General features: G+C 46.8%; 1 protein-coding gene across 2 annotated transcripts in view; it reads left to right on the forward strand.

The window, feature by feature from the left end:
* ITPR2 (inositol 1,4,5-trisphosphate receptor type 2) overlaps positions 1-24,874 on the forward strand; it is a 616,651-nt gene that overhangs the window by 487,429 nt on the left and 104,348 nt on the right. For both annotated transcript variants that reach the window (XM_038760705.1, XM_038760713.1), the window contains 3 exons: positions 9,941-10,048; positions 15,608-15,800; positions 19,945-20,070. In XM_038760705.1, coding sequence (XP_038616633.1) covers positions 9,941-10,048; positions 15,608-15,800; positions 19,945-20,070 — 427 coding nt within the window. The remainder of the gene's footprint in view (positions 1-9,940; positions 10,049-15,607; positions 15,801-19,944; positions 20,071-24,874) is intronic.

A 24,874-nucleotide genomic window follows, 5' to 3' on the forward strand; every position in this document is an offset into this window, starting at 1 on the left:
GCGGGGGGGGGGTCTACAAGGTGATCAATTTCCCACGTGGGGCTCACAGTCTTAATCCCCATTTTACAGATGAGGGAACTGAGGCGCAGAGAAGTTAAGTGACTTGCCCAAGGTCACACAGCAGATGTGTGGCGGAGCCGGGATTCGAACCCATGACCTCTGACTCCAAAGCCCGGGCTCTTTCCACTGAGCCATGCTGCGTCATCAGTCAGTCGATCAATTGTATGGATAGAACACAGAGCTGGAAGTCAGAAGGACCTGGGTTCTAATTCTGGCTCTGTAACTCATCTGCTATGAGACCTTGGGCAAGTCACTTCACTCCTCTATGTCTCAGTTACCTCAGCTGTAAGAAGGTGGTTCTCTTTTAGACTGCGAGCCCACTGTTGGGTAGGGACTGTCTCTATATGTTGCCAACTTGTACTTCCCAAGCGCTTAGTACAGTGCTCTGCACACAGTAAGCGCTCAATAAATACGATTGATGATGATGAAGGGGCTTAAGACTGTGAGCTCCATGTGGGACAGGGACTGTAACCAACCTGATTTGCTTGTATCCACCCAATCGCTTAGAACAGTACATGGCATATAACAAGAGCTTCACAAATAGTAATAATAATGATGGAATTTGTTGAGCACTTACTATGTACTAAGCACTGGGATAGGTAAAAGTTATTCAGGTTGTCCCACATGAGGCTCACAGTCTTAATCCCCATTTTACAGATCAGGTAACTGAGGCACAGAGAAGTTAAGTGACGTGACCAAAGTCACCCAGCTGACAAGTAGTGGAGCCGGGATTAGAACCCATGACCTCTGACTCCCAAGCCCGGGCTCTTTCCACTAAGCCACAGATGCCACAGTTATATTTACTATATTCACTGTTTTACTGTAAACAAATTTTACTGTTGCAGAGAACTGGTACTAAGCGCTTGGGAGAGAACAATATAACGAAGTTGGCAGACACGTTCCCCGCCCACAATGAATTTACGGTCTAAGGAGGAGATAATCAGGTCCCTCATGGGGCTCATACTGAGTTCTTTATTTTATTTTACTTTTTTTTATTATCAACCTTGCTGACCGTCAAAGCGTTAGGAAAGTACGACCCCAGAACGAGTTTTCCCCAACCGATCCTTGGGATTCTGAATCATATCCAGTGCTTAGAACAGTGCTTTCCACATAGTAAGTGCTTAACAAATGCCATCATTATCATTATTTTAGACAGTGAGCCCACTGTTGGGTAGGGACTGTCTCTATATGTTGCCAACTTGTACTTCCCAAGCGCTTAGTACAGTGCTCTGCACACAGTAAGCGCTCAATAAATACGATTGATTGATTGATTGATTGATTATCTAGAACGTAAGGTCGTTGTGGGGAGGGAATATGTCCATTTATTGTTCTAGTGTACTCTCCTAAGTGCTTGGTACAGCGTTTTGCACATGGAAAGCACTCAATAAATATGATTGAACAAATGAATGAATCAACCCATCATCATCATCATCATCAATCGTATTTATTGAGCGCTTACTATGTGCACAGCACTGTACTAAGCGCTTGGGAAGTACAAATAGAGAAGCAGCGTGGCTCAGTGGAAAGAGCGTGGGCTTTGGAGTCAGAGGTCATGGGTTCAAATCCCGGCTCTGCCAATTGTCAGCTGTGTGACTTTGGGCAAGTCACTTCACTTCTCTGGGCCCCAGCTCCCTCATCTGAAGACTGTGAGCCCCCCGTGGGACAACCTGATCACCTTGTAACCTCCCCAGCGCTTAGAACAGTGCTTTGCACACAGTAAGCGCTTAATAAATGCCATCATTATTATTATTATTATTACAAATTGGCAACATATAGAGACAGTCCCTACCCAACAGTGGGCTCACAGTCTAAAAGGGGGAGACAGAGAACAAAACCAAACATACTAACAAAATAGAATAGATATGTACAAGTAAAATAAAAAATAAATAGAGTAATAAGTATGTACAAACATATATACATCACCCGCTTCTAGCACACGTGCGTATATTTTTTCGCGCCCAGCCTGAGTGTTAGTGTGTGCCTGATTCCTCTTTCGCCGTCCTGTCACCGTTTCCACAGTGAGAGCCTCACTTTGGCAACCAGGACCCCTTGATTCTTGCCCCGGTCCTGGAAGCCGGCCCCGAGCCAACTGGGTAGAAGATTCCCAAAGGAAGAACTTCCCAGGGTGGGGTTGACCAATGTGGACAGCAAAGAACTCAGTGGTTTTTTTTTTTAAAATGGCATTTATTAAGCGCTTACTAAGTGCAAAGCACTGTTCTAAGCGCTGGGGAGGTTACAAGGTGATCAGGTTGTCCCACGGGGGGCTCACAGTCTTCATCCCCATTTTACAGATGAGGTAACTGAGGCCCAGAGAAGTCAAGTGACTTGCCCAAAGTCACACAGCTGACAATTGGCGGAGCTGGGATTTGAACCCATGACCTCTGATTCCAAAGCCCGGGCTCTTTCCATTGAGCCACGCTGCTTCCCAGGACAACCGCCTACCCATGGTGCTCATGAGCCCACTGTTGGGTAGGGACTGTCTCTATATGTTGCCAACTTCTACTTCCCAAGCGCTTAGTACAGTGCTCTGCACACAGTAAGTGCTCAATAAATACGATTGATGATGATAATCTGTCTCGCCGCCTTCCTCTCGCCCTCACCTTGCTGCTCTCCTACTATAGTCCTCTGCAGTTCGCTCCTCTATTGTTAACTCACTGTCTGTACCTCCAGCTCATGATGACGACGATGACTAGCTACATTTATTTTGAAACATTTCTCTTCTTAGTTTCTTTCTGCTCTTCAGGTTTTCAGTTAAGTCACACCCGGATCTTTTGCCCCTACAGAGACAGCCTTCCAGATAACAGCAGTGCTGATTATTTCATGCATTGTGGATGCTAGGAGCTATTGCTTAAGTATTTAGTGGGGCAATAAATTAAGCGGAAGGGAAAAAGGAGTACCCTGCTATAGTTGTTTCCACTTAGAATTTAATAAATCTAATATTTAACAAATTTAATGAGTCCCTAAGGTCTAACTTTTGATTTCAAATCATATATCCTTTGCACTTACCCTTTACCCACATCCTTCCTCTGGTCTGGAAGTCCTTGCCTCTTCAGAAGCAGCATGACGTAGTGGGAAGCAGTATAGCCCACTTGTCTGCTGTGTGACCTTGGGCTAGTCATTTAACTTCTCTGTGTCTCACTTATCTCCGCTGTAAAATGGGGATTGAGGCCGTGAGCCCCACATGGGACAGGGACTGTGTCCAACCCGATTTGCTCATATCCAGCCCAGCACTTAGTACAGTGCTTGGCACATAATAAGGGCTTAACAAATGCCAGAATTAGTACTATCATTATTATTATTATTCAAAACCCCTCTAAAATCAAATCTCCTCAAGAGACCTGGGTAAGCCCTCATGGTTCTGTGCCCTTTAAGGACTTTCATTCTACACGCCTCCCCACAACCCCAAGACATGTACTTCCAAATCCTTTGGAGAAACAGTGTGGCTTAGTGGAAAGAGCCCAGGCTTGGAAGTGAGAGGCTGTGGGTTCTAATCCTGGCTCTGCTACTTATTAGCTGTGTGACTTTGGACAAGTCCTTTGACTTCTCTGTGCCTCAGTTCCCCCATGCGTCAAATGTAGATGAAGACTGTGAGCCCCACGTGGGACAACCTAATTACCTTGTATCTACCCCAGCACTTTGAACAGTGTGTGGCACATAGTAAGCACTTAACAAATACAGTCATTATTATTACACTCTTTCAATCTGTAATTTATGGGATAGGGATCTTTTAAGGGCTTAGTTTTCATTCATTCATTCAGTCCTATTTATTGAGCACTTACTGTGTGCAAAGCAATGTAGTAAGCGCTTGGGAGAGTACAGTAGAACAAGAGGCAGACACATTCCCAGCCCACAATGATCTTAGTCTAGTGGGGGAGACAGACATTAATATAAATAAATAAAATGACAGATATGTTCCTAAGTGCTGTGGGGCTGGGAGGGGGTTGAATAAAGGGAGCAAGTCAGGGTGACGCAGAAAGGGGTGGGAGAAGAGGAAAGGAGGGCTTAGTCAAGGTTTTAAAATTAAGGGTTAGGAATTCTCTGCATACAGTAAGGCACTCAGTGCCATTGATAGGTCAATATAGCAGTTGATGAAGGTAATGAAGAAGACATGAAATATTTGAAAAAGGAGTTGAAAAACTGTATTGGACTCATAGGAAGCGAGGAACTCGTTCTAGGACATTTTGCTGTGTAATTTTTCAACGTACACTTCTGTTTTTGCAATAAGAATCTGCCACCTGGTAAACCAGCATTTTCTTCCTCTTCATCTTGCTTGCAATGATATCTCCTTTTGTTATTTTAGAAGAATTATAGTTTAAAAAGGAAAAATGAGCTAACTGACCAGAATTCATAGAAAGAAACCCAAGAGGCTTTCAAGCTAACCATACCTCAATCAACAGTATTTATTGAACACCTACTCTGGGCAGAGCATGGTACTTGGGAAAGCACAGTAGGGGCCGAAGGCACTACCCCAGCCCTCAATAATAATAATAATGGGATTTATTAAGCACTTACTATGCGCCAGGCACTGTACTAAGTGCCAAACAAACAAACAAATGGGTTTTAGAGCAAATTAAATGAAAGTGGTCTTTGGAAGGCCAAATAACTCAACTTAGATTAACATGTTTTGGACACATCATCAGGAGGACTGATTCTCTGGAGAAGACACTAATGCTAGGAAAAGTCCAGGGAAAAGGTGGAAGAGGCAGACCAGCAGCTATTACTCTATTTATTTATTATTACTCTATTTATTTATTTATTTTATTTGTGCATATCTATTCCTTTTATTTTATTTTGTTAGTATGTTTGGTTTTGTTCTCTGTCTCCCCCTTTTAGACTGTGAGCCCACTGTTGGGTAGGGACTGTCTCTATATGTTGCCAACTTGTACTTCCCAAGTGCTTAGTACAGTGCTCTGCACACAGTAAGCGCTCAATAAATACGATTGATTGATTGATAGATGGAGAGAGACCATAACAACGATAACGGAAAAACCATTAGAAAGGTTGCGGATTGTGGCAGAGAACAGGATGTTTTGGAAAAAGTATATCCGTGGAGTCGCTATGAGTTGGAAATGACTTGATGGCACTTAATTATAATACTGTACTAAGCACCGGGGTGGGTACAAGCATATCAGGTTGGACACAGTCCCTGTCCCGCGTAGGGCTCAGAGTCCCAATCCTTCTAGACTGTGAGCCCGCTGTTGGGTAGGGACCGTCACTATATGTTGCCAACTTGTACTTCCCAAGCGCTTAGTACAGTGCTGTGCACACAGTAAGTGCTCAATATGATTGAATGAATTTACAGATGCGGTAACAGGCCCAGAGAGGTGAAGTGACTTGCCCAAGGTCACACAGCAGGCAGGTAGTTGAGCAGGGATTAGTCCCCATGACCTTCTGATTCCCAGGTCCGGGCTCTATCCATTATGCCATGTGGAGCACACAGTCTAGAGGAGGAGAGAGACACTTTGACACATGGGGGAAACAATAGACTATCGAGGTATATACAGAAGAGCAATTGGGCAGGGAAGGGCAATCATGTGAGAACCATTCATTCATTCGTTCATTCATTTAGTTATATTTATTGAGTGCTTACTGTGTGCAGAACACTGTACTAAGCACTTAGGAGAGTACAGTAGCACAATAAACAGACACATTCCCTGGCCACAATGAGTTTACAGTCTAGAGGGGGAGAGACTCCAAGAGCTGAGGTGACACAGAAGGGGGAAGTAGTAGTAAGTGGGGGAATTAGGGTGGGGAGACCAGAGATTTATCAGGAAAGGCCTTTTTTAGTGCTACCTGTTATGAGCTTATTATGCGACGGACACTGGATAGGTACAAGTTAATTAGGTCAGATACGATCCCTGTCCTGCATTGGGCTCACATTTTACTGTTGAGGAAACGGAGGCACAGAGGAGTTAAGTGGCTTGCCCAGGGTCACACAGCAAGCAGTTGGCAGAGCCGAGATCGGAATTCAGGCCCTTCTGACTCCCAGGGCCAGACACTCTCCACTAGGCCACGCAGAACGCCGTGTGCAGAGCACTGTACTAAGTACCTGGGAGAGTACAATCCAGTGGAGCTGGTAGACATGACCTGCCCTCAGGGAGTTTGTAATCTAGTTGGGGAGATAGAAGCTATAGAAATTATAGCTAGGGGACATGGAAGAGTAGAGGGACATGTATATCAAGCAAAAGCTCCTCACTCTCGGCTTCAAGTCTGTCCATCACCTCGCCCCCTCCTACCTCCTCTCCCTTCTGCCCTTCTCCAGCCCAGCCCGCGTCCTCCGCTCCTCTGCTGCTAACCTCCTCACTGTACCTTGTTCTCGCCTGTCCCGCCATCAACCCCCAGCCCACGTCCTCCCCCTGGCCTGGAATGCCCTCCCTCCACACATCCGCCAAGCTAGCTCTCTTCCTCCCTTCAAAGCCCTACTGAGAAGCTCACCTCCTCCAAGAGGCCTTCCCACACTGAGCCTCCTTTTTCCTCTCCTCCTTCCCATCCCCCCGACCCTACCTCCTTCCCCTCCCCACAGCGCCTGTATATATGTTTGTACAGATTTATTACTCTACTTATTTTACTTGTACCTATTTACTATTCTATTTATTTTGTTAATGATGTGCATTTAGACTGTGAGCCCACTGTTGGGTAGGGACTGTCTCTATATGTTGCCAACTTGTACTTCCCAAGCGCTTAGTACAGTGCTCTGCACACAGTAAGCGCTCAATAAATACGATTGATGATTTAGCTTTAATTCTATTTGTTCTGATGACTTGACACCTGTCCACATGTTTTGTTTTGTTGTCTGTCTCCCCCTTCTAGACTGTGAGCCTGTTGTTGGGTAGGGACCGTCTCTATATGTTGCCAACTTATACTTAATAAATTCCATTATTATTATTATTATTATTATTATTATTATTATTATTATGAGAAGAATAGTGGTCTGTCAGATATGAAGGGGGAGGATGTTCCAGGCCATTGGAAGGAAATGGGAGAGGTGAAAGAGATGAGTTTGAGATACACTGAGTAGGTTGGAGGGAGAAAGCAAACTGAGTGCCTTTAAGCCAAGGGTAAGGAATTTCTGATGGATGTGACATAGAGAAGCAACTGTCATTGGAGTTTTTAAGTGGTTTTTTTTTAGAAAAAATGATCTGTCAGTCAGTCAGATAGAGAAGCAGCATGGCTCAGTGGAAAGAGCAAGGGTTTGGAAGCCAGAGGCCATGGGTTCTGATCCCGGCCCTGCCACTTGTCAGCTGTGTGACTTCAGAGAAGTCACTTAACTTATCTGTGCCTCAGTTACCTCATCTGTAAAATAGGGATTAAGACTGTGAGCCCCCTGTGGGACAACTTGATCACCTTGTAACCTCCCCAGCACTTAGAACAGTGCTTTGCACATAGTAAGCACTTAATTAATGCCATTATTATTATTATTATTACTATTAAGTCCCGAATGGGGCTCACAGTGTAAGTAGGAGAGAGGACAGATACTGAATCCCCATGTTACAGATGAGGAAACTAGGCACCGAGAAGCGAAGGGACTTCCCCATGGCCACACAGCAGGAAAATGGCGGAACCAGAATTAGAACCCAGGTCCTCTGAATTTCAGGCTGGGGATGGTGCAGGTGGAGGGGGTGGATTTTGAGGGAAGGCAGGCGATCTCCTGTAGGGATAGTGCTGGGAAAGATGGGAGAGTTGAAGAAGGGGCAGGATGGGGGAGGGACTGGGGAGGGGCAGGGGAGATTTTAGGGGGATCCCTCCCGATAGTTGCAATTTTCTCAATAAAATAGGTGGCCGGATAACTGGGAAAAGCTATGTGGGAGATCGGGGGATAAGGGGTTTGAGGAGAGTGCAGAGCACTGTACTTAGTGTTTGGGAGAGTACAACCCAACAATATAGCAGACATAGGATTGGAAGATCCTTGAGGACAGGGAATATGTGTGGGTGGGTCTCTCACATGAGCTAAGGACAGTGCTCTGCATTCATTAGGTACGTGATAAATCATCTTTGGTTTTTACTGAATGTAGAGCCTTGTAATAAATACATATGTTACTAAGGACAAAAAAATGGCTAAGAATGATCGATGGAATGAGTATATTTTGCTGTGAATGATATACCAAGGGAAGCAGCATGGCTAAGTGGATAGAGCATGTGCATGGGAGTCAGAAGGATCTGGGTTCTAATCGTGACTCTGCCACATGTCTGCTCTGTGACCTTGAGCATGTCATCTCACTTCTCTGTGCCTCAGTTACCTCATCTGGAAAATGGGGATTGAGACTGTGAACCCCCTGTGTGACAGGGACTGTGTCCAGCTTGATTAGCTTGTATCTACCCCAATGCTTTAGAACAGTGCTTGGCACATAATAAGGGCTTAACAAATACCATAATTATTGTTATTATTGTTTACTTCTCTGTGCCTCAGTTACCTCATCTATAAAAGGGGGATTAAGAGTGTGAGCCCAGTGTGGGACAGGGACTGTGTCCAACCTGATTAGCATGTTTAGAACAGTGATTGGCACATAGTAAGTGCTTAACAAGTACCATTATTATTATTATTATTACTATTTTTCACGTTTGCATGTTTCCCCGCGATTCCCTACAGTGGTTGCCCATCCACATCTGCATCAATCAGAAACTCCTTAGTACAGTGCTCTGCACAGAGTAAGTGCTCAATAAATACAATTGACTGACTGACTGACTGGAAGAACAAGAGTGGCCAACTATCAGATGTATCGTTCGGCCATCAAAATGACTTATGGGTTGTCCCAGCGGTGGTGATTGTGATATTTGTCAAGCACTTACTATGTGCCAAGCATTACACTAAGCTCTGTGGTAGATTCGAGATAATAAGTTTGGACACAGTCCGCGTCCCATTTGAGGCTCACAGGGAGAATAGTCATTGAATCCCCATTTTACAGTTGGGGAAACTGATGCAATGAGATGTTAAGTGACTTTTTTTTTAATGGTATTTTAATGGTATTTTTTAAATGGTATCGAATCCCCATTTTACAGATGAGGAAATGCACTGAGACGTTAAGTGACTTTTTTAAAATGGAATTTTAATGGTATTTTTTAGATGGTATCAAATCCCCATGTTATGCATGAGGAAACATTTGCATTGAGACGTTAAGTGACTTAGCGTAAGTAATGAAGCGGCGTGGCTCAGTGGAAAGAGCACGGGCTTTGGAGTCAGTGATCGTGGGTTCAAATCCTGGCTCCGCCAATTGTCAGCTGTGTGACCTTGGGCAAGTCACTTAACTTCTCTGGGCCTCAGTTACCTCATGTGTAAAATGGGGGTTGACTGTGAGCCCCCCATGGGACAACCTGATCACCTTGTATCCCCCCATCATCATCATCATCAATCGTATTTACTGAGCGCTTACTATGTGCAGAGCACTGTACTAAGCGCTTGGGAAGTACAAATTGGCAACATATAGAGACAGTCCCTACCCAACAGTGGGCTCACAGTCTAAAAGCTTAGAACAGTGCTTTGCACATAGTAAGCGCTTAATAAATGCCATCATTATTATTTATTATTATTACTTTTTAATGGTATTTGTTAAGCACTTACAACATGCCAGGCACCATACTAAGCCATGAGATAGATACAAGTTAGGTTGGACCCAGGCCCTGTCCCACATGGGGCTCACAGTCTTAATCCCCATTTTACAGATGAGGGAACTGAGGCACAGAGAAGTGAGGCATAGAGCAGTTAAGTGACTTGCCCTAGGTCACACAGGTCCCGGAATTCGAACCGAGGTCCTCCGAATGTCCAGGCCCGGGCTCTTTCCATCAGCCCTTGCTGCTTCATCCTAAGCATGATGGCCCCGTGGGTCAGATGGTCAGCGGAAAGGAGGGGCCTCGGAATTTGAACTGGGATGTTTCTGTCTTCCAGTTGTCGCGTCACAATAAGATGTTACAACAGATGCTCAAACCCGGGTCCGATCCAGACGAAGGAGATGAAGCCCTGAAGTACTACGCCAATCACACAGCACAAATCGAGGTAAGGTGTGATTTCCAGGCCGAAAATGAATCCATCCATCAATGGAATTTATTGAGCACTTACTGCGTGCAGAGCACTGGACTAAGTGCTTAGGAGAGTTCATTCATTCATTCAATAGTATTTACTAATACAGTAATAATGATAATAATAATAGTGGTATTTGTTAAGCGTGTACTATGTGCCAGGCACTGTTTTAAGTGCTGGGGTAGATTCAAGAAAATTGGGTTGTCATTCATTCATTCAATCGTATTTATTGAGCACTTACTGTGTGCAGAGCACTGTACTAAGCGCTTGGGAAGTACAAGTCGACAACATATGGAGACGGTCCCTACCCTACAACAGGCTCGCAGCCTAGAATGGTGAGACAGACGACTAAAGAAAACATGTAGACAGGTGTCAAAATCGTCAGAACAAATGGAATTAAAGCTATACGAGCACAGTCCCTGTTCCACATTGGGCTTACAGTCTTAATTCCCATTTTACAGACGAGGTAACAGAGGCCCAGGGAAGTGAAGTGATTTTGTACATATTTATTACTCTATTTATTTATTTATTTATTTTACTTGTACATATCTATTCTGTTTATTTTATTTTGTTAGTATGTTTGGTTTTGTTCTCTGTCTCCCCCTTTTAGACTGTGAGCCCACTGATGGGTAGGGACTGTCTCCATATGTTGCCAATTTGTACTTCCCAAGTGCTTAGTACAGTGCTCTGCACACAGTAAGTGCTCAATAAATACGATTGATGATGATGATGATGATTTGCCCAAGGTCACACAGCAGACAAGTGGCGGAGCCGGGATTAGAACTCACAACCTTCTGACTCCCAGGCCCGACAGCAACTGTTAGGGGTGCTATTATTAACACATGTAATCAGCCATTCGGTGGTACCTTTTGAGCACTTTGTTTTGGGTCCTCCGCAGGTCCCCCGCTTCTCCCTCCCGGCCCCCTCCCTCCCCTTCTCCCCGCCCCCACCCCATCCCAGTTCTCCTTTCCCATCGCCACCCCCCTTCCCACTCTCCCCGCCCAGGCCCCCGCCAACTCATCCCAATCCAAACCCTCCCCACCCCTCGCACCCTTCCCCCTCCCTCCCCACCCTCGACAGCTGCTGCCAAGTGTGGCCTCTGGAACCCCCGCTCCGTTTTAAGTAAGACCCCTTTCATCCTGGACCTTTTCCTTTCCAGTTCTCTACTCCTCCTCGCCCTAACTGAAACATGGCTGTCGCCGGACGACACGGTCTCTTTTGCTGCTCTCTGCAGTGCAGGCCTCTTCTTCTCCCACTCCCCCAGACTCACCGGAAAAGGAGGAGGTGTCGGTTTCCTTCTCGCCCCCCAATGTCGCTTTCGCACTATCCCTCCTCCCCCTTCCCTTTCCTTCCCTTCCTTTGAAGCCCACATTATTCGCCTCTCCCACCCCCTCCAGATTCTTGTAGCCGTCATCTACCGCCCTCCCGGCCCCACTTCCAACTTCTTTAACGACTTTGACCCCTTCCTCACCTTCCTTCTCTCCTTCTCCATGCCCACTCTGATCCTCGGAGACTTCAATATCCACATGGATATCCCTAACGACTCCTCTGCCGCCCGCCTTCTATCTCTCCTTGACGCTGCCAACCTCTTCCTCCACCCCACCTCGCCCACTCACCAACTTGGTCATACCCTCGACCTCATCATCTCCTACCGCTGCACTGTGTCCACCCTCACCAACTCTGTAATCCCTCTCTCTGATCATAATCTTCTCGCCTGCCTCCTCACTCACACTCCTTTCCCCTGTAAATCCGTATTACTCCGTCACAGAGATCTCCGCTCTCTGGACCCCACCCATCTTTCGGAGCGCCTCACACCCCACCTCGCCGCCCTCTCCTCTCTACCCAGTCTTGATGATCAGATTACTGCTCTCAACTCTACCCTTTCTACTCAGCTAGACTCACTCGCTCCCCTTTCCCTTCGCCGCTCTCGCACCACTAACCCACAGCCCTGGATCACTGCCACTGTCTGCCTCCTTCGCTCTTATGCTCGAGCTGCCGAACGCTGCTGGCGAAAGTCTAAACACCATGCCAACCTCGTTCACTTCAAGTTTATCCTTTCCTGCCTTAACTCAGCCCTCTCTTCTGCCAGACAAAACTATTTCTCCTCCCTTATTGACACCCATGCCCATCACCCCCGCCAGCTCTTCCGTACATTCAACTCCCTTCTCAGGCCCCCGGTTCCTCCCCCTCCTCCTTCCCTCACCCCCAACGATCTGGCCTCCTACTTCATTAACAAAATTAATCAGGTCCGACCTCCCCAAAGTCTCCTCCCCCCTTTCTCCATCCCCCCGGCTCTCAACACTCTCTGCTACTCTCCCATCCTTCCCAGCGGTATCCTCAGAGGAACTCTCCTCCCTCCTCTCAAGTGCTACTCCGGCCACCTGTGCTTCTGACCCCATTCCCTCTCATCTTATGAAATCCCTCACTCCGTCCCTTCTCCCCTCCTTAACTTCCATCTTCAACCTCTCACTCTCCACTGGTTCCTTCCCCTCTGCCTTCAAACATGCCCATGTCTCTCCCATCCTAAAAAAACCCTCTCTTGACCCCACCTCACCTTCTAGTTATCATCCCATATCCCTCCTACCATTCCTTTCCAAACTCCTTGAACGAGTTGTCTACACACGCTGCCTAGAATTCCTCAACAACAACTCTCTCCTCGACCCCCTCCAGTCTGGCTTCCGTCCCCTTCATTCCATGGAAACTGCCCTCTCAAAGGTCACCAATGACCTCCTGCTTGCCAAATCCAACGGCTCATATTCTGTCCTAATCCTCCTCGACCTCTCAGCTGCCTTTGACACTGTGGACCACCCCCTTCTCCTCAACACGCTATCTGACCTTGGCTTCACAGACTCCGTCCTCTCCTGGTTCTCCTCTTATCTCTCCGGTCGTTCTTTCTCAGTCTCTTTTGCAGGCTCCTCCTCCCCCTCCCATCCTCTTACTGTGGGGGTTCCCCAAGGTTCAGTGCTTGGTCCCCTTCTGTTCTCAATCTACACTCACTCCCTTGGTGACCTCATTCGCTCCCACGGCTTCAACTATCATCTCTACGCTGATGACACCCAGATCTACATCTCTGCCCCTGCTGTCTCCCCCTCCCTCCAGGCTCGCATCTCCTCCTGCCTTCAGGACATCTCCATCTGGATGTCCGCCCGCCACCTAAAGCTCAACATGTCGAAGACTGAGCTCCTTGTCTTCCCTCCCAAACCTTGCCCTCTCCCTGACTTTCCCATCTCTGTTGACGGCACTACCATCCTTCCCGTCTCACAAGCCCGCAACCTTGGAGTCATCCTCGACTCCGCTCTCTCATTCACCCCTCACATCCAAGCCGTCACCAAAACCTGCCGGTCTCAGCTCCGCAACATTGCCAAGATCCGCCCTTTCCTCTCCATCCAAACTGCTACCCTGCTCATTCAAGCTCTCATCCTATCCCGTCTGGACTACTGCACCAGCCTTCTCTCTGATCTCCCATCCTCGTGTCTCTCTCCACTTCAATCCATACTTCAATCCATACTTCATGCTGCTGCCCAGATTATCTTTGTCCAGAAACGCTCTGGGCATATTACTCCCCTCCTCAAAAATCTCCAGTGGCTACCAGTCAACCTATGCATCAGGCAGAAACTCCTCACCCTCGGCTTCAAGGCTGTCCATCACCTCGCCCCCTCCTACCTCACCTCCCTTCTCTCCTTCTCCAGCCCAGCCCGCACCCTCCGCTCCTCCACCACTAATCTCCTCACTGTACCTCGTTCTCGCCTGTCCCGCCGTCGACCCCCAGCCCACGTCATCCCCCGGGCCTGGAATGCCCTCCCTCTGCCCCTCTGCCAAGCTAGCTCTCTTCCTCCCTTCAAGGCCCTGCTGAGAGCTCACCTCCTCCAGGAGGCCTTCCCAGACTGAGCCCCTTCCTTCCTCTCCCCCTCGTCCCCCTCTCCATCCCCCCATCTTACCTCCCTCCCTTCCCCACAGCACCTGTATATATGTATATATGGTTGTACATATTTATTACTCTATTTATTTATTTATTTATTTTACTTGTACATTTCTATCGTATTTATTTTATTTTGTTGGTATGTTTGGTTCTGTTCTCTGTCTCCCCCTTTTAGACTGTGAGCCCACTGTTGGGTAGGGACTGTCTCTATGTGTTGCCAATTTGTACTTCCCAAGCGCTTAGTACAGTGCTCTGCACATAGTAAGCGCTCAATAAATACGATTGATTGATTGCTGGGAGCATACACAATTTATTTGTGTTAATAATAATAATGATAATAATGATGGCATTTGTTAAGCGCTTACTATGTGCAAAGCACTGTTCTAAGCGCTGGGAAGGTTAAAAGGTGATCAGGTTGTCCCTTGGGGGGCTCACAGTCTTAATCCCCATTTTACAGATGAGGTAACTGAGGCACAGAGAAGTTAAGTGACTTGCCCAAAGTCACACAGCTGACAATTGGCAGAGCCGGGGTTTGAACTCATGGCCTCTGACTCCAAAGCCCGTGCTCTTTCCACTGAGCCACGCTGCTTCTCTAACACAACACAGTTGTGTTGTGTTTAAAATGCTTCATCACTTCTGATGTGTCTCATGGCCTAGCGGATAGAGCCCGGGCCTGGGACCCAGGAGGACCTGGATTCGAGTTCCAGGTCTACCACATGTCTGCTGTGTGACCTTGGGCAAGTTGCTTTACTTCTCATTAATTAATAAATACCACCAACGAATTGATTGATATCACTGGATTCTTTGGCCTGCAAATAGAGCATCCATTTCCCGGGAGTCAGGAAACCTGGATTCTAATCCTGGCCCTGCCACTCGTCTTTTCTGTGACCTTGGGCCTTCAGACCTTCACTTCTCTGTTCCATCATCTGTAAAATGGGGATTAAATCTGTGTTCCCTGTGTGGGATCGGTATTGCGTCAATCATTCATTCATTCCATCATATTTCTTAAACACTTATTGTGTGCAAACCATTGTACTAAGAGCTTGGGAGAGTACAATACAACAATTAACAGAACAGAAGAAGCAGCGTGGCTCGGTGGAAAGAGCACTGGCTTTGGAGTCAGAGGTCATGGGTTCAAATCCCAGCTCCACCAGTTGTAAGCAGTGTGACTTTGGGCAAGTCACTTAACTTCTCTGGGCCTCAGGTACCTCATCTGTAAAATGGGGATTAAGACTGTGAGCCCCCCATGGGACAACCTGATCACTTTGTAACCTCCCCAGCGCTTAGAACGGTGCTTTGCACATAGTAAGCACTAAATAAATGCCATCATTATTATTATTATTATTAATATGATGATATTGTATCTACCGCAGCACTTAGTACATTGCCTGGAACAAAGTAAGTGCTAAGCAAAATCAATCAATCACTGGTATTTATTGAGTGCTTACTGTGTGAACTAAGCACTTGGATGAGTACAATTTAACAGAGTTGGTAGGCACATTCCCTTCTCACAACGAGTGTAGAGAATGAAAATGAATAAACCAATAAAAGCACAAACCAAATCCCAAGAAGACAAACGGAGCCAGGCCGGTGATGATGGTGATCTTTGGTTTCAGATTGTTCGGCACGATCGGACCATGGAACAGATCGTTTTCCCTGTGCCGAACATATGCGAATACCTGACGCGAGAATCCAAAAGTCGAGTGTTCAACACCACCGACAGAGATGAACAAGGGAGTAAAGTGAACCACTTTTTCCAACAAACCGAGGACCTTTACAGTGAAATGAAGTGGCAGAAGAAGATTCGGAGTAAGTAGATTCCAACTATTCTCCTGGGATCTCGACACCAGTTGCTGAATTCTGTATAAGGGAGTGGAAGATTTGGGCTTCTTGTTGATTAATCAATTATGGTACTTATCAAGTGCTAACTGTGTGCCAAGCACTGTATCAAGCTCTGCGGTAGCCACCAAGTAATCAGGTTGGGCACAGTCTCTGTCCTACACAGTATCAACAATAATAATAACAATTATAATGGGATTTGTTAAGCGCTTTCTATATGCCAAGCGCTGTTCTAAATGCTGGAGTAGATATAGCATAATGGAGTTGGACCCAGTCCCTGTCATCATCATCATCATCAATCGTATTTATTGAGCGCTTACTGTGTGCAGAGCACTGTACTAAGTGCTTGGGAAGTACAAATTGGCAACATATAGAGACGGTTCCTACCCAACAGTGGGCTCACAGTCTAAAAGGGGGAGACAAAACCAAACATACTAACAAAATAAAATAAATAGAATAAATAGAAGGGGCTCACAGTTTTAATCCCCATTTTACAGATGAGGTAACCAAGGCATAGGGAAGTTAAGTGACTTGCCTAAGGCCACACAGCGGACAAGAGGCAGAGCTGGGATTAGAACCCAGGACCTTCTGACTCCCAGGCCAGTGCTCTATAATAATCATCATCATCAATCGTATTTATTGAGCGCTTACTATGTGCTATTAATAGTAATAATATTACTATTATTACTAATAATAATATTGATGGTATTTGTTAAGCACTTACTATGTGCCAAACACTGTTCTGAGCACTGGGGGGGATACAAGGTTATCAGGTTGTCCCACGTGAGGTTCACAATCTTAGTTCCTATTTTGCAGATGAGGTAACCGAGGCACAGGGAAGTTAAGTGGCTTGCCCAAAGTCACACAGCTGACAAGTGGCAGAGCCAGGATTTGAACCCACAACCTCTTGACTCCAAAGCCCATGCTCTTTCCACTGAGCCACGCTGCTTCTCAAGAAACAAACACATCCTTGAACAAGAAACAAACAGAGATCTTATGAGTCCCTTGTTCTTAGACATTCAATCCCGTATTGCTCTTAAATCAACCTTTCTTAAGTCTTATTTGCTTAGGTTCTATAAATCAACAAAAAACAAAATTTGCGAGACTAGTAAGCTTTTGTATCTTACGTATTAAGGACATCTCCATCTGGATGTCTGCCCGCCACCTAAAGCTCAACATGTCGAAGACTGAGCTCCTTGTCTTCCCTCCCAAACCTTGTCCTCTCCCTGACTTTCCCATCTCTGTTGACGGCACTACCATCCTTCCCGTCTCACAAGCCCGCAACCTTGGTGTCATCCTCGACTCCGCTCTCTCATTCACCCCTCACATCCAAGCCGTCACCAAAACCTGCCGGTCTCAGCTCCGCAACATTGCCAAGATCCGCCCTTTCCTCTCCATCCAAACCGCTACCCTGCTAATTCAAGCTCTCATCCTATCCCGTCTGGACTACTGCACTAGCCTTCTCTCTGATCTCCCATCCTCGTGTCTCTCTCCACTTCAATCCATACTTCATGCTGCTGCCCGGATTATCTTTGTCCAGAAACGCTCTGGACATATTACTCCCCTCCTCAAAAACCTCCAATGGCTACCGATCAATCTGCGCATCAAGCAGAAACTCCTCACCCTGGGCTTCAAGGCTGTCCATCACCTCGCCCCCTCCTACCTCACCTCCCTTCTCTCCTTCTACTGCCCAGCCCGCACCCTCCGCTCCTCCACCACTAATCTCCTCACTGTACCTCGCTCTCGCCTGTCCCGCCATCGACCCCCGGCCCACGTCATCCCCCGGGCCTGGAATGCCCTCCCTCTGCCCATCCGCCAAGCTAGCTCTCTTCCTCCCTTCAAGGCCCTGCTGAGAGCTCACCTCCTCCAGGAGGCCTTCCCAGACTGAGCCCCTTCTTTCCTCTCCCCCTCGTCCCCCTCTCCATCCTCCCGTCTTACCTCCTTCCCTTCCCCACAGCACCTGTATATATGTATATATGGTTGTACATATTTATTACTCTATTTATCTATTTATTTATTTATTTTACTTGTACATTTCTATCCTACTTATTTTATTTTGTTGGTATGTTTGGTTCTGTTCTCTGTCTCCCCCTTTTAGACTGTGAGCCCACTGTTGGGTAGGGACTGTCTCTATGTGATGCCAATTTGTACTTCCCAAGCGCTTAGTACAGTGCTCTGCACATAGTAAGCGCTCAATAAATACGATTGATTGATTGATTGATTGATAGTAGGGTTATAAGCATATTTACGTAAGTGCTGTGGGGATGGGGTTAGTATCAAAGTGCTTAAGTTCATTGGATCGTTCTCAAGCAGCGTGAACTCCTGGAAAAATCACAAGGCTGGAAGTCAGGAGACTTGGCTTCCAATCCCAGCTTCACCACTTACTTGTCTCGTGACCTTGAGGGAGTCTCTTGATTTCTTTTTGCCTCATTTTCCTCTTCCGAAAAATTGCGACGCTACCTATTTCCCCTCAGGCTTAGCTATGACCCACAATGTGAAAAAGGGACCGCGTCTGAGGGGATTGTATTTTATCTACCCTAATGCTTAGCCCAGTGCTTGGCACATATTAAGTGCTTAACTGAAACCACTGTTATTTCCAATAATATTCTTATTGGCTTCAGAGAATACGATGACTTTCAAGCTTCTTCATATCCGGTTAGGCATGTTTTTGTGTGCCGAAAAAGGCAGGATACAGACTGTCGTATTGTATTTCCTAATTGTTTCATTCATTCGTTCATTCACTGGATTCCTTTAGTTGGCTTCCTGTGAAAAATCTGTCTGTCTTCTAGGCAGACAAATATCAAGTAATGACTAATGTTTTTGCACATTCTCGTTGGTGGACTTAATTTTTCTTTCAGAAGGTATCATCCTTTGTAAACTCCTTGAAGGCAGGAACCAAATAACTTACTATAATTATAGTCTCCCAAATGATTAGTACGGTGCCTAGCATTTGGGTACATAAATGTCAATGATCGTTGGAGTGATTGTTACCGCATTGATCCAAACCATTTTTCCTCTCCCGCCTTGATTACTGTATCAGCCTTCTTGCTCATCTCCCTGCCTCCTGTCTCTTCCTACTCCACTTCAGTCTGCTGCCTGAATCATTTTTCTACAGAAACGTTCAGTCCATGTTTCCCTACTCCTCAATAACCTCCAGTGGTTGCCCATCCACCTCCACATCAAACAGAAACTCCTTACCACTGGCTTTAAAGCTGTCAGTTAGCTCGCCCCCTCCCACCCTCACTGATCTCCTCCTACAACCCAGACCGAACACTTCTCTCCTCTAATGGCAGCCTCCTCACTGTACCTTGATCTTGTCTATCTTTCTGCCGACCTCTTGCCCACATCCTGCCTCTGGCCAGATAAAATGTGACAGACAATTGCTCTCCCCTCCTTAAAACCCTGATAGAAGACCCATCTCCTCTAATAGGCCTTCCCTAACTAAGCCCTCCTTTCCTCTTCTCCCACTCCCTTCTGGGTGACCCTGCCTTTCTCATTCATTCATTCATTCAATCGTATTTATTGAGCGCTTACTGTGTGCAGAGCACTGTACTAAGTTCTTGGGAAGTACAAGTTGGCAACATATTTCTCCGTTTATCCATTTCCTCCTCCCATCTCCACAGCACTTACGTACCTATCTGTAACATCTGTTTCCTACTCTAGATTGTAAGCTCCTTTAGGGCAGGGAATGTGTCTGTTTTGTTGTACTCTCCCAAGCACTTAATATAGTGCTCTGCACACAGTAAGCACTGAATAAATATGATTGATTGTCTGTCTGAGCGCTGAGATAGATACAAGTTAATCAGGTTAGACACAGTCCCGCTCCCACAAAAGGCTCACAATCTAAGTAGGATGGATCTAAGTAGGATGGAGGGCAGATATTAAATCCCCATTTTACAGTTGAGGAAACCGAGGCCTAGAGACATTTAGTGACTTGCTCAAGGTCACACAGAAGGTAAGTGCAGGAGTCAGGATTAGAACCCAGGTTCCCTGGAATCCCAGGCCTGGGCTGTTAACACTAGGCCATGCTGCTTCTCTGATGAGTATGATTTTTGAAAAGTAAGGATTCGTGTGGTCCTATCTGATTGGAGACATCCTTCTTCTCTCCCTGCAGGTAACCCCGCGCTATTCTGGTTCTCCAGACACATCTCTCTCTGGGGAAGCATTTCCTTCAATCTGGCCGTCTTCATCAACCTGGCTGTGGCTCTCTTCTACCCATTTGGGGACGATGGGGACGAAGGCAAGTCTCTGCGTTCCCGGTGGCGTTCATTCATTCCATCGATCGTATTTGTTGAGTGCTTACCGTGTGCAGAGCACTGTACTAAGCACTTGGAAGAAGATGATGCAACAATAAACAGACACATTCCCTGCCCACAGCGAGCTTACGGTCTAGAGGGGGGAGACGGACATCAATACAAATAAATCAATTAGAGATACATACATAAGTGGCGTGGGGCTCAGATGGGCGAGAGCCAAAGGAGCAATTCAGGAGGGAGTGGGATAAGAGGAAAGGGGGGGCTTTATCTGGGAAGGCCTCTTAGAGGAGACATGTCTTCAGTAAGGCTTTGAAGAGGGAGAGAGTAATCGTCTGTTGGATTTGAGGAGGGAGGGCATTCCAGGTCAGGGGCAAGACGTGGGCTAGGGGTCTGTGGTGAGACAGGTGAGATTGAGGCCCACTGAGAAGATTAGCACTAGAGGAACGGACTGTATGGGCTGGGTTATACGAGGAGAGAAGCGAGGTGAGGTAGGAGGGGCAGGGTGATGGGCTGTTTTAAAGCCAAAGGTGAGGAGTTTTCATTTGATATGGAGCTGGAAGGGCAGCTTTGTCGTGGGCATTTTTTGTTGTGCTCAGAAATAAAACACTGTGAACATACCCCCAGCAAATCCCAGGAAAGGTGAATAATAATAATAATAATGGTACTTGTTAAGTGCTTACTATGTACCAAGCTCTGTTCTAAGTGCTGGGGTGGATACAAGTTAATCAGGTCAGACACAGTCCGTGTCCCACATCAAAAACAACAATAATAATAATAATGAAGAAAAAAAATAATAATGGCATTTATTAAGTACTTACTATGTGCAAAGCACTGTTCTAAGTGCTGGGGAGGTTACAAGGTGATCAGGTTGTCCCACCTGGGGCTCACAATCTTAATCCCCATTTTACAGATGAGGTAACTGAGGCACAGAGAAGTTAAGTGACTTGCCCAAAGTCACACAGCTGACAAGCAGCGGAGCTAGGATTTGAACCCATGACCTCTGACTCCAAAGCCCATGCTCTTTTCACTGAGCCATGCTGCTTCTCTAAAAATAGCAATTATCATGCTTGTTAAGGGCCTCCCTTGTCCTGGGGCAGATAGATGATCATAACTAGACACTGTTCTTGCCTTACACAGTGGTCACAGTTTAAGGGGAAGGGAGAAGAGGAATTTTAATCACACTTGACGAATGAAGAAACTGAGGCCCAAAGAGATTAAGTGATGTGTCCCTGGACACACAGCAGGCCGGTGACAGAGCCGGGATTAGAACCCGGGTGCCGTGACTCCAAAACCTGGGCTCTTTCCCCACTGCCTGAACCCTGTTTTCCCAAGGAGGCCAGAGACAAAAATCCCAGAATAAGCCTGTGCAGATTGGCTTTTCCTCCTCCTCTTTCTCCTCCTCCTCTTTCTCCTCCTCCTCTTCTCCCTCCTCCTTCTTTCTCATCCTTCTCCTTCTCCTCTTCTCCCTCCTCCTCTTTCTCCTGCTCCTCCTCCTCCCTCCTCTTTCTCCACCTCCTCTTCCTCCTTCTCTTTCTTCTTCCTCCTCTCCCTTCTCATCCTCTTTCTCCTCCTCTTTCCTCCTCTTTCCTCCACTTTCTCCCCCCTTCCTCTCCTTAGTTCTCCTCTTCCTCCTTCATCTGCTTTCTCCTCCCCCTCTTCCTCCTCCTCATCCTCTTTTGTCCACTTTCTTCTGCAGTTTCTCCTCCTCCTCCTGTCCCATCCCCCTTTCTACAATGCAGGGTCCTGGGGGGTGACAGTGTGCTGGTCTCTGCTCAGGGGTGTCTATGGGGTACAGCAGCAGAAATGGCAACCAAGGGCACCTCCTTTAGTGTCTCTTTGGGGGCTAGGAAGCTTTTGGCTTTCAGAGTCCATGGAGGGATATGGGGGCCGGGAGGAGGCCAGTAAAGGGGGTGGGGAGGCGAGAACATGGGGGTGGGTTGGAAAGCAAAAGGAGGGTGGAAAGGAGAACAAGGAGGGGGCTGTAGGGGAAGCAGGAACATTTTTTAAACAGCTGCATGGTTTAGTGGCTAGAGCCCGGGCCTTTGAGTCAGAAGGTCATGGATTCTAATCCTGTCTTCTCCACTTGTCTGCTCTGTGACCTTGAGCAAGACACTTCACCTCTCTGGGCCTAAGTTCCCTCATCTGTCAAATGGGGATTAATAATAATAATGATGATGGCATTTTTATTAAGCGCTTACTTTGTGCAAAGCATTGTTCTAAGCACTGGGGAGGTTACAAAGTGATCGGGTTGTCCCATGGGGGCTCACAGTCTTAATCCCCATTTTACAGATGAGGTAACTGAGGTCCAGAGAAGTTAAGTGACTTGCCCAAAGTCACACAGCTGACAATTGGCGGAGCTGGGATTAGAACCCATGACCTCTGACTCCAAAGCCCGGTCTCTTTCCACTGAGCCACACTGCTGTTAAGAGCCCAGGCCTGGCAGTCCAGGGGACCTGGGTTCTAATCCTGCTCCTCCGCCATGTTCTGTGTGACCTTGGGCAAGTCACTAAATGTCTCTAGGCCTCTGTTTCCTCAACTGTAAAATGTTTAATATCTGTCCTCCCTCCTACTTAGACTGTGAGCCTTGTGTGGGAGGGGGACTGTGTCTAACCTGATTAATTTGAATCTATCTCAGTGCTCATCAATCATTTATTCAGTGCATACTGTGTGCAGAGCACTGTATTAAGCGTTTGGGAGAGCTTCTGGGAGCCCCGTGCTGGACAGGGACTGCGTCCAACCTGATCTGCTTGTGTCCACCTCAGCGCTTAGTACAGTACCTGGCACAAAGTAAGCACTGAATAAATACCACAGTCATTATTATTACGAATGGGACTGCTAATTCCACTATAGTGTAATCTCCCAAGATCTCCATACAGCGCTCTGCACATAGTACATGCTCAATAAATACCATTGATTGACCGACTGATTGCCAGATGTGAAGGAAGAGAGAATTCCAAGCCTGAGACATCATAAAACCAAATGGGCGCTTCCAGAGGATCCCTCAAACTAGTCAGTCAGTTTATTTGGAGAAACAGCGTGGCTCACTGGAAAGAGCACAAGCTTTGGAGTCCGAGTTCATGGGTTCAAATCCCGGCTCTGCCAATTGTCAGCTGTGTGACTTTGGGCAGGTCACTTAACTTCTCTGTGCCTCAGTTACCTCATCTGTAAAATGGGGGTGAAGACTGTGAGCCCCACGTGGGACAACCTGATCACCTTGTAACCTCCCCAGCGCTTAGAACAGTGCTTTGCACATAGTAAGTGCTTAATAAATGCCATCATCATTATCACTATTATTATTGTATTTATTGAGCGCCTACTGCATGCACGGCACTGTGCTACATGCTCAGGAGAGGACAACAGAACAATATAACAGATTCATTCCATGACCTCATTGAGTTTACAGTCTATAGGACTGAAAAACAGTCAGGGTGCCAAACTTACATTCATTTATTCATTCAATCGTATTTATTGAGCGCTTACTATGTGCAGAGCTCTGTACCAAGTGCTTGGAAAGTATGATTCAACAACAAATAGAGACAGACCCTGCCCAACAATAGGCTCACAGACTAGAAGGAGGGAGACAGACATCAAAACAAATAAACAGGCATCAGAAGCATCAATATAACCGAATAGAATTATAGATATGTACACATCAATAATAAAATAAATAAAATTATAGATAGGTCATCTATACACAAGTGGTGTGGGGCAGGGAGTGGGGGGAGAGCAGAGGGAGGGAGTCGGGGTGATGGGGAGGGAAGGAGAATCAGAGGAAAAGGGGGGCATAGTCTGGGAAGACTTCCTGGAGGAGGTGAGCTTTCAGTAGGAGTTTGAAGGGGGGAAGTGTGTTTCCATTCATTCATTCATTCATTCAATTATATTTATTGAGCACTAACTCTGTGCAGAGCACTGTACTAAGTGTCTGGGAGAGGACAAGAGAACAAAAAATAGATACATTCCCTGCCCACAACGAGCTTAGAGTCTACAGGGTTTTTGCAGTGTTTTTGGGGGCCGAGATCAACAAGCGATGAACGAAGGAATTCCCCGGGAGGTGGGTGAGGTGGGGGCCGGTAGGATTAGAAGGCTCGAAGTTCTTTCCACTGGGGAGAATAATAATGATGGCATTTATTAAGCGCTTACTATGTGCAAAGCACTGTTCTAAGCACTGGGGAGGTTACAAGGTGATCAGGTTGTCCCACAGGGGGGCTCCCAGTCTTCAACCCCATTTTACAGATGAGGTAACTGAGGCCCAGCGAAGTTAAGTGACTTGCCCGAAGTCACACAGCTGACAAGTGGCAGAGCAGGGATTTGAACCCATGACCTCTGACTCCGAAGTCTGTGCTCTTTTCCACTGAGCCACGGGAGGAGTCCAGACTGGGGTGCCTTTCCTCAGAGGGTCAGGCCACAGTCACGTGATGGTCACATTTCGGAGGGGACACCGATGACCTCGTCAACACAAGAATGTTGCCCTGGAGATCATTTCTGCAATTTCCACACCCTGCGACTGAAATGAGACTAGTAAAGTGCAGCGTGAGACTGCAGCATGGGGCAGCGGATAGAACTCCGGCCTGGGTGTCAGAAGGTCATGAGTTCTAATCCCGGCTCCACCATTTGTCTGCTGTGTGACCTTGGGCAAGTCACTTCACTTCTCTGGGCCTCAGTTTCCTCATCTGTAAAATGGAGATTGAGACTGTGAGCCCCACGAGGGACAGGGATTGTGTCCAACCCAATTTACTTGTATCCATCCCAGCGCTTAGTAAAGTGCCTGGCACTTAGCGCTTAATAAAT

The sequence above is a fragment of the Tachyglossus aculeatus genome, chromosome 2 (genome assembly GCF_015852505.1).
Source record: "Tachyglossus aculeatus isolate mTacAcu1 chromosome 2, mTacAcu1.pri, whole genome shotgun sequence".
NCBI classification, from domain to species: domain Eukaryota; kingdom Metazoa; phylum Chordata; class Mammalia; order Monotremata; family Tachyglossidae; genus Tachyglossus; species Tachyglossus aculeatus.